The sequence below is a fragment of the Pyricularia pennisetigena genome, chromosome 3 (assembly GCF_004337985.1).
Source record: "Pyricularia pennisetigena strain Br36 chromosome 3, whole genome shotgun sequence".
NCBI lineage: Eukaryota > Fungi > Ascomycota > Sordariomycetes > Magnaporthales > Pyriculariaceae > Pyricularia > Pyricularia pennisetigena.
The window spans coordinates 6,546,557-6,555,968 of record NC_043742.1 but is presented as its reverse complement, the minus strand read 5'-3'; the positions used below and the strand labels follow the sequence as shown (position 1 = coordinate 6,555,968).

Below are 9,412 nucleotides of genomic sequence, written 5' to 3'. Positions count from 1 at the left end.
AAAAAAAAAAAAAAAAAAAAAAAAAACATATTTATCATAACCAAAGCCCCTTCAGTGAAAACCCTCAATAGCCTTCTCCCACCTCAAACTCGAGATAGCGATCTGGGCCTCGAACCAATCGGCGAGCTCTATCCCGGCGGGGCCCTGAAAGCCGCTGTAGCCTTCTTCCTTGAGCCTCTGCTGCCATTCGGTCACCAATCCGGTCTCGATCTCGAGGAATTTCTGATACGCTGGGATCTTTTCCCAGAGCGCCACCCCGAGCTGCTCCTCCACCTTCTGTGCAGCCGAGCACATCCTGCGGCCCCGGGCGGCCATGGCAAGCGCCGTGGTCTGCAGCTCGTCGAGGTGCTCGACCCTGACGCGCAGGTCGGCGCCGCGCTCGGGGAGGTCCGTCTTGTTGTGGGCGATGAGGTACCAGGCTTCGGGCACGACGCCGTCCCGACCCGTGTGCTGGACCGAGGGCGTGATGCGCACCGTCCTGTGCGCCACGCCCCGGTGCCGCTGCTGCCACACCGCGACGGCGCGCGCCAGCCCGTCCAACAGCCGCGCGAGCCGGTTCGCCTGCCCGCACGTCTGCTCCCGCGCCGCCTCGATCGTCTGCGCCACCTTGCTGCGCGCGACGTCGCCCGCCACGATCGTCGCGAGGCTCGACGCTCGGCCCAGCGAGGTCCGCAGCGTCGACAGCCGCGTCTCGACGTCCAGGTAGGCCTTGGCCGCTGCGTCCTGGCAGGCTTCCAGGGGGGGCAGGCGGCGCGATGCGCACCACCAGGGGAGCGGCTCGTGGTGGCCGGCGTCGCTGCGGTGCTGCTCCGCCTCGGTGATCCAGCGGCTCGACGGGGTGATTCGGCATTGGGTCTGCAGCCACTGCGTGTGCAGCAGCGAGCGTTTGAGGGAGAGGTCCGTCAGCTGGCCCAGGCGCCTCAGGTTCTCGGGCAGTTTCGCGACCTCCTTTTCCGAGTACTTCTCGCTCGGGCTCGGTCTGAAGCCCAGCTCCTGCAGCGAGGAGACGAGCATCTCGCCGAGGGCCGTCGTGCTCTCGTTCATCAGCGCGAACGTGTCCATCGCCACGCCGTCCGGGTAGGACACGGTCGGAAACACGTCAAAGACCGGCGGGTGGGGGGCGACGTAGTAGGTTTTGGAGCTTTTCTGGTCGCCGGCCGTGGCTTCGCCAGCATTCATGACCCCTGGCTGGCCGTTGTAGGGGCCGAGATGGTAGCCAATCCAGAGCATCAGGACACATGACGCAAGGCTCAAGGGGAACCGCCATGCCTGTGACTTGGTTTGAGACCTCGCTGGCCCGGTCTCGATTCTGGCCGGGCCTTGGACGATGTAAATGTTGGGAGGTTTCCCGGACGAGCGCCCATCATCTGAACCGTACCTGCTCGGAAAGGCCCGATGGTAATCGCGCCCGGAAAGGTACTGTGCCACCATTAGGGTATCGGAGTTGGACGAGCTATGATGGTGAGACATTGGGCAAAAGGGCTTTTCTTTTCTTTTCTTTTTTTTTTCTTTTTGGTCTTGACGCTGGGTTATTCTGTGACATACGATGTCTAATTCTTATGAGTGGCTCTGGTTGTCTTATACACAGGCGAATCAAGATCCAACATCATCGGTAATACGATTGATGATCGCCGCAGTCATGTTCTAGTTTTGCAAAGAAACAAAGAAAGCATCAATTCAGTCTCTTCTATTCCATTGACTGCATGCCGCTTTTGGAATCCAGGCCAAGTCATCGGAACTGCCATGGGAACAAAGGAGTCTGCAGGGCAGGCTGTAGAACAAAACCTGCTGCATCCAGGTGCGGCAGATATACACCCTTGAGCTTTTTTTTGGTCTTGGCTGTCCTGAAGACAGAAGGGCAACCAGAAACACTGCCGCATCAAAGATGGTTTTTTTCCTCACCTTAACTACGCGGTCATTCGCTAAGCCATGGTTAACAACAAATTGACCAATATTGGCCAGTTAGAAAACGTCATTTTTCACCGGTCTGGCCGAAGGCCCGGCATTAGAATGTTGTCCCAAACCCGACAGATGTTGGTGGGTCTTTTGCTCCCGGATTCGGCGACTTATGCCTTTCGCGTCGAATATGATCGTTCCAGTACAAGTATATGCCGAGCGCAAGTATACGCCGAATTGGATGTAAAATTTTTATGTACTTCTTTTAGTACGGAATCTGCAGATTGTGAGTGGAAAGTCTATTTTTTTTGTTTCCGAGCGAACCTCACATCCTGGCCGACTTGACAAATGTCATCCACCCCGTTGGCGCGATCCGTTGACTCGCTGGATGAGATGGAGCAGCTAAATTCAGAAAAAAAAAAAAAAGAGATCGACATCATCATTTGCAGATTTTTTACCTCTGTGGGAAAATCCTCTTCCATCGGCCGATGTATTGTTGCCCCCTTCGCTCGTGAACTGGGGGGTTTAAAAAAAGGAGCATCCCGTAATTGCCTGATATAATTGCACCGTTTGCTTGGTCGTCGGGATGCATCCCGCAAAAAAAAAACAAAAAAAAAACAGAGCAGTGGGCCGGTCCTTGACCGACGTTGCATGGGAATTTGCTTGCGCTGCCTGCGTACGTATATCGGACGGAGAAACATGATCTGAAAACAAAAAAAGATAACTCCTCCTCCTTCATTCCGTTCAGCTTTTTTGATATGTCAAGTTTCGCAGTAGTCCAGAAAAGATCAGCATCTCCACACTTTCGGCGCAAACCCGCCTTTAATTTGTATTTGTATTTTTTTTTTTTTTTTGCTCCTTCTTTCTCGCTCCTCTCTATGCAAGGCAGGGATTTCCCGGGAAAGAATCGCGTCACGCACCGACTCTCTGTGCGCCTGTCACAAAGCTCAGCTGCCCCAGCTGAGAATGCCATCGAGTAGTATCAGCAGGTCGTAGACACTGATCAGCCTGGCGGGGACATGAAGCGAGGTGGAGGAACAGCTAGCTGGTGGGTTCGAATCAAATCGAAGCTTTACGGCTACAACCGGAAACATAATGAGCAGGACGAGTCGACGTCGTGATAGAAAGAAAGCAGGCCGGCGTTCAACTCGTGATACAATGGTAGAGCACCCAAGTCACAAAGTAAATACATTCATTACCTACACCTAGTACACAACAAATTCCTTCACAAGGCGAGTTGGGATGATATAAAATAGTCAGTCGCATTAATGACTATCACTATCACATATTCATCGTAGTGTGTTCGTAGGATCTTGGTCGATCGCATCCTTTCGCACCTGTTGGGGTGGTTATGATGAACTCTGTGGTTAGTTGCCGAATCTTAGCTCCAGACTGCTTGTTTCCATTTTTGTTGCAACGTCGAAAAGAGTTGGAGTTCAGCTGGGCTTGTCTGCCCCAGTGTACCCGCCCTACTTTAATTCTCATCCTTACCTGACTGCATGCAGTCACTATACGCAGCCCAGTATTATTGATTCCGGCATACCTCTGCTGTTTTAGTGCCTTCCCAGTAGGGAGACACACAGACGTATCATTTTGCACTGACTGCAATTATACCCCACTAATTGACAAGCTTATTACCTGTTTTGGGACTGGTCGTCCGCCAGAACCTCCAGTAAATCCCCACAGCCTTAATGATAACCGCTCCCATATGGGTTCCTCTAGTAGACAGAGCGGTATATACCGCATGTACATGCAGGTGCTATATCCCAAGTTGTTGTTCTGTTATATTACCAGCAAGAAGCCAGAAGTTTGTGATATAAACGAACCGTGTCGAGCGAGCTGAAGAAGGAAACATGTTCGCGCAATTACATTGATGATGAGTTTCCCGGCCGGGACCCGTTGCACTCTGCATGCTGATTACTGTACAGAAGAGAGAGCAATGATTGATGGCTTGATGGCTGTCATGCGTCTGATGAAACGTCGTTTTCTGTGCGCTTCACTGGCTTCCGTTCCTTTTGCTGTAGGTCTTTTTTTTCGGCTTTAAAATCACCTGGAATTGGCCGTTTTGAAATTGTCGATCGGGCTGTTGGATATTGCCAGTACTGTCGCATGCACTGTACTACCATGTACCTCAAGACTAATGCGCGGAGTAGGGGCCTGCTGCATGTAGCCCTGTTTCTCCAGCAGCTAGCTGTCACCATTGGGCCAGCAAACTGGAGATTACAAAAGTGTAAACAAGACGAGGAGATGATACGAACAAGTTCCGACCTTTTAACAACAGAGATATATCATAAACCAAGAGACGAACAGAAAAGAAAGGGAAAATCAGACACGGAAAAATAGGAGAAAAATAAATCTGCCCGATGTTTTCCTTTAAATGTTCTCATCAAACAGATTTATTAGCGTTCGCTCTCGCATATCGGTCCCTTTCTGATCGTTTAGCCCAAAGAAAAAGGGTTTGGACGGGCGGACACAAGCGTTGTGCATGTGCAGGTCACCCTGGGCGAAGCTTCTTGTGGTAATTGCGGGGGCCCACCGGCTGGTCCGGTCGCATTGGCCTTGGGTGGAATTACACCTTTACCTACTGTACCTCGATACGTATCGAGGTACAGTAGGTATCCGACAGTCGGACTCAATAAAGATGTGACCCCTCTCCCCAGCGGCATTTGCAAGCACAAAAAGAAAGGATCATTAGTGCGATCTGACCCTTTTGTGTTTTCTTCTTCCTCCCCTCGCCCCTGATTCTTGCTTTTTGTCGTGTGCTTTTTTACTTCACAAGCCATTGATCAAATGTCCGTCGGGGTTCTAGGGCGAATCCTGTTCCAGAGCGACCTAGCGCCACTGGGGCAGCGAGATTGGGCGTGTCAGTGGGCTTGGCCAATCATATCATAGCTGGCCCCTGGTCTAATCTATGAACCCAGGACTGTACCGCGTTCTACCCCGAGCTAGCCAATGTTGAGCAATGGCAATACCTGGAAGTAAGGATGGATCGGGATTTTACTAGTCAATTAGTCAATCAATCAATCAAATAAGAAAGAAAAAAAAAAAAATCGCTTTCAACACAAGTTTTAACGGACGACGAGCATGGTCAGGGTCTCTGACGGTTTTACTGAACATCACATCTAGAAGGGCTCGTCTGAAAAATTGAACTCCACACCTCTTTTCACCGGGCTGCGACAGTTAATTCCGACCATTTCTCTTTGCAGAGAAGAGGAGGGAAAATACAAAAAAAGTTAGCGACAATTGTGTCTACCCTCCAAGCTAAAAAGTCCAAAAGTTCAAAAAGGACGGCGCATGTCGGCCCTCCATTGACCCAGCCAGCCAGCCAGCCAGCCAGCCGTCCGTGGAAAGAGGGTTGGTTTAGGCTCTCACCAAAATTTAACTGTCCAAGTGCGTCGCCTGTGCCCACATCTTGATCGTCTGAAGTCTCTCAGTCTCTCATTGTTTCCGAATCGCTTTGACGATCTTTTGGAACGCCACTGTTTGAGAATCACTCCTGGGGCCCATGCTGAGATTCGATCCTCAACAGTCGTTTACCTCCCCACACACTTCGCCTGCACCAAGGCAGCAACCGGCCGCAGCACACGGATAAGGGGTTGATCCCAGTTTTTTTTTTCTTTTTGTTCTTTTGCCCTGCAGGCGCTACGCGAAGGCACAGACGTTCGTTCCAGTTGTGCCAGAAGCTGCACGTCGCACATTGGCACTTGGCCTGACAAGAAGAAGAAACCAGTGTAGCACACAAGCATTGCCCACTCACTGTCCCCTTGCCTGCAGCTCTTCGCTGCGGCTGCCTTGTCTCCCGAGGTTTGGGATCCAGGCTAGGCACATCCATCCATCTATCTAGCTGGCTTTGGCCCCCTTCCTCGATATGATGGACTCACAGGTGGTCCCTCCTCTTCCGCGCCAATCGTCGTCTCGACAAACCGGCTCGCGACGGCACGACACGCACGACTTTCATCTGCCCTCGAGCTCCCGCGGCACGCGTCACGCTTCCCCAAGTCGCCGTTCCCAGCAACCCCCCTCGAGCGCATTGGGTGCCGACGTCATATCCTCGCTCATCACCAGTCTCGACGTTGTTTCCAAACCGACCTCTCCCTCGAGTGACCGGCGGCCGCCTTCGACATCGCCAATACCCTCTCCGGTTCCGAAGTCCCCCTCTCCCGCCAACGGGTCCTTTGGCGTCGAATACGGAGCCTACAGTTCACCAAAGCGCGAGGTGGCCGCTGCTGAAGACGTCAGCCTCGATGACCTGGCGGCCTGCCCGCCCGTGATCCGCACGGCAAAGCCCCCCTCGGGCTTCTCTCCCCTGACGGCCCCGAAATCCCCACAAAGAGACCCGAGCGGAGGAGTCAAGTCGCTTCTGGGCGGGTCCCGTAGCGCCTCCCGGCCGTCTTCCCGAGGGTCGCATACCTCGCGCGATGCTGACACTCAGAGCATTGGAAACCTCTCCGTGGAACCAGGGGAGATTCCTCCTATTCCTGATCTCAAGAGGCGAAAGTCATACACTGGTTCATTTGACAGCTGGGGAAAGAAGCAGGGTCGGTCGATGTACATGAGCAGTCGTGACCGGCTACAGGACAAGGAAGACAAGAAGCGAAACGGTTCCGGCACAGCAGTCGGAGACCGAAGTTTTGGAAGCAAAAGCAATCCCACCTCGCCTCATCAAGATCACTTCCTGGCCCAAATACCGATCAACGAAGAGTCTGGCAGCCCGTCCGTGGCGGTAATTCCTCCTGTGCTTTCCCCCAGTAGCGAACGCACATCAACGGATTCGCCTGCCCTGGGATCACCGCGGCCCATACCCGACAGAAACTCGAGCCTACGCAAGACAGGTCCTAAACAAAGATCGTCTGTCCGCCGATCCGCAACCGCGAATCGCGATAGCCACACAACAAAGGCAATTCCCGAGGTCGAGGAACGTAGTCACAGCCTTGCAAGAGCACGTTCAACGTCAAGGACAGGACGCAGAGCCCAGGATACCGCAACGCCAACCCAGGCCGAATCGGATACTGACGTCTACCTACTCTACTCGAAAATGGCTGCACTTCCGGAGCGCCCGCGAGCTCGCTCCAGGTCAAGGTCGGTTTCTCGCCCGCCGGATGATCGTCCACGACTTCACAGTCGCACTCTCTCATACGACATTGATATTGAGGAGGGTGCCCCATCGCCTGCCATTGCACAACGGCGCCGTAGAGAACGAAGTTTGAGTGTGGATAAGAGAGGGTCCCGGCGCGAGTCGACAGAAAATGGCCGCGCGAAGCGCTCAAGCAGCCGGCTGCGACGTTTGTCGAAGCATGAGGGAGCGCCTTCGCCAACGGCTGATGCGAATCATATTGGATATGAACGCCCACCCAGTGCAGATAGTATCGATGATGCGGTGGAGTCGTATCTGTGTTCGCCGAGGTTGTCACAAAAGATCAAGCACCCACAGACTGGGCGTGTCATCTCTTTCTCTGAGGTTGGCGACAGTGAGGGCAGCGCCGTCTTTTGCTGTGTGGGAATGGGCCTCACTAGATATATCACGGCTTTCTACGACGAGCTCGCCTTGACACTCAAGTTGAGACTTATCACCCCTGACCGGCCCGGCGTCGGCGATAGTGAACCGTACCAAGACGGCACCGCTACGCCTCTGAGTTGGCCAGGTAAGCAAAGCATGCGTGCCCAATTGAGGTGGACCCATGGAATTTCCGATCGAACATGGCCTTGCTAACTGAAAAAAAAAAAAAAAAAATTAGATGATGTATATGCAATATGCCAAGCGCTCAAGATCACCAAGTTCTCCATCTTGGCGCACTCGGCAGGCGCCATATATGCGCTCGCCACAGCGCTGCGAATGCCCCAGCACATCAGGGGTCGGATCCATCTCCTGGCCCCCTGGATCCCGCCGTCGCAGATGTCGGTCTTTGGTGCATCGGCACAGACGCCCCTACCGCCGAGCAACGCGATTCCGACGTCTCAGCGCATCCTCAGGGCGTTGCCCACGCCATTCCTCAAGGCGGCCAACAGCTCGTTCATGACGGCCACGAGCAGCAGTATTACTTCCAGCCTCCCAAAGACACCACGAAAAAAGCGTAAGAATGGGCAAAACGTCGCCAAGGACAGGGAAAAGGAGGCCGCTGCGAGATCGCAGGCTCAGCAGCATCAAAATGGCAGCCCGCTTCCACCGCCTGGCGTCTCGGACAGCAACAAAGAGAACCAATTGCAAGATGACGATGGCGAAAGGATTCCCGGTCTTGTGCGGGGTGACATTCCGGCTACTGGGGACATGGACTTCTTCAGGCCTTCGCCGATGGCGGGTTCAGCTGAGGGAGGGGTACATAAAAAGGTTTCCTCTATGGCATCGCAGCGCAATGCGGCAGCCAGGGAAGCAGCGGTACTAGCGGCAGCCGCCTCTGCCATTGCGGACAAGGAGAGGCAGGCGACGTACGACACGCGGTTGACACATGCGATCTGGGAGCTAGCCACGACCGGGGCCAACCCCGCGGTGGATCTGCTCGTTTGTCTCGAGAGGAGGAACACGATCGGGTTTCGATACGTCGACATTACTCGGCCAGTGATCATACACCACGGGACAAGGGATACACGCGTACCGGTCGACAACGTCCTGTGGCTGGGTAAGACGATGCGCAGGTGTGAGGTCCGGGTGCTCGAGGGAGAGGGTCACGGGCTCATGGCGAGCGCGTCCGTCATGGGCGGCGTGCTGATGGAGATATCGAAAGAGTGGGAGGACTGGACCCGCATCACGGGTATTGCTGCCAGGAGGACGGCGGCCGAGAGAGAAAAGACCATGGAGGTTGGAGTGGCGCGGTAAAGCAAAGCCAACCACCTCCGATTGGGCTCGGGCCAATTTACTTTGTCACATTTCATTTCTGACCCATGGATACTTTGCCGTATACCTGTAATCACTTTTATATCTGGGCTAATAGCTGGCGCAAAACCGGAGCTCGGTCGTGGCGCCTTGGATACTTTTTTTTTTTTTTTCTCACCTAGCTGTTTGGATGAGGGCCATCCGAATTTCTACCATTTTGTGTCAGATTCTGTACTGGGTCTGGGCAGTTTACCTGTCTTTTTTTTTTTTTTTTTACTGTTTCTTTTGTTCTATTCATTCTTGTCTATAGTTATACTTTGTCGGGATTCAGGCGGAACGACCATGGCCTTTTGAGATAAGAGAGGCTAGAACACTGTTTCTGTGCGATGGGTTACTCTAGAGACTATGTACCTCATAGTGAGCCGTCAGAATTAATGTTAAATATCAGCTTGCAGATTTCTAACATCTTCCCTAATCAAGTTGCACCCCCGACATGCGAAGAACCGATCCGACCGGATCGGACGTGGGCCCGATCTCGGAGACGGCGATTCCAACGGTTGTCGTCGGGTTGCGGCAGCATTATGCGCAGAATTGTTCAAGGATGGACACTTTTAATCCGACCTCTGGACATTGATTGGCTGGAGTAATTGGGTTTGCGAAATTCCCAATTCCACAAGCAACATGATTTACTCATCACAAGCGCTCCAG

At 53.4% G+C, this 9,412-nt stretch overlaps 2 protein-coding genes across 2 annotated transcripts; one reads left to right on the top strand and one right to left on the bottom strand.

The window, feature by feature from the left end:
• Nucleotides 1-51: 51 nt before the first annotated feature.
• On the bottom strand, nt 52-1,470 carry PpBr36_03533 (uncharacterized protein; the record flags this gene model as incomplete). Its single annotated transcript, XM_029890704.1, has 1 exon — nt 52-1,470. One exon carries the CDS (start codon nt 1,468-1,470, stop codon nt 52-54), a length of 1,419 nt encoding a protein of 472 aa, XP_029753681.1.
• A 4,294-nt stretch (nt 1,471-5,764) lies between these two features.
• PpBr36_03532 (uncharacterized protein) lies at nt 5,765-8,707 on the top strand (the record flags this gene model as incomplete). The annotated part of the gene is made up of 2 exons (XM_029890703.1): nt 5,765-7,538; nt 7,632-8,707. The coding sequence occupies 2 exons, from the start codon at nt 5,765-5,767 to the stop codon at nt 8,705-8,707; spliced, it is 2,850 nt and encodes a 949-aa protein (XP_029753682.1).
• Between the last annotated feature and the right edge of the window lie 705 nt (nt 8,708-9,412).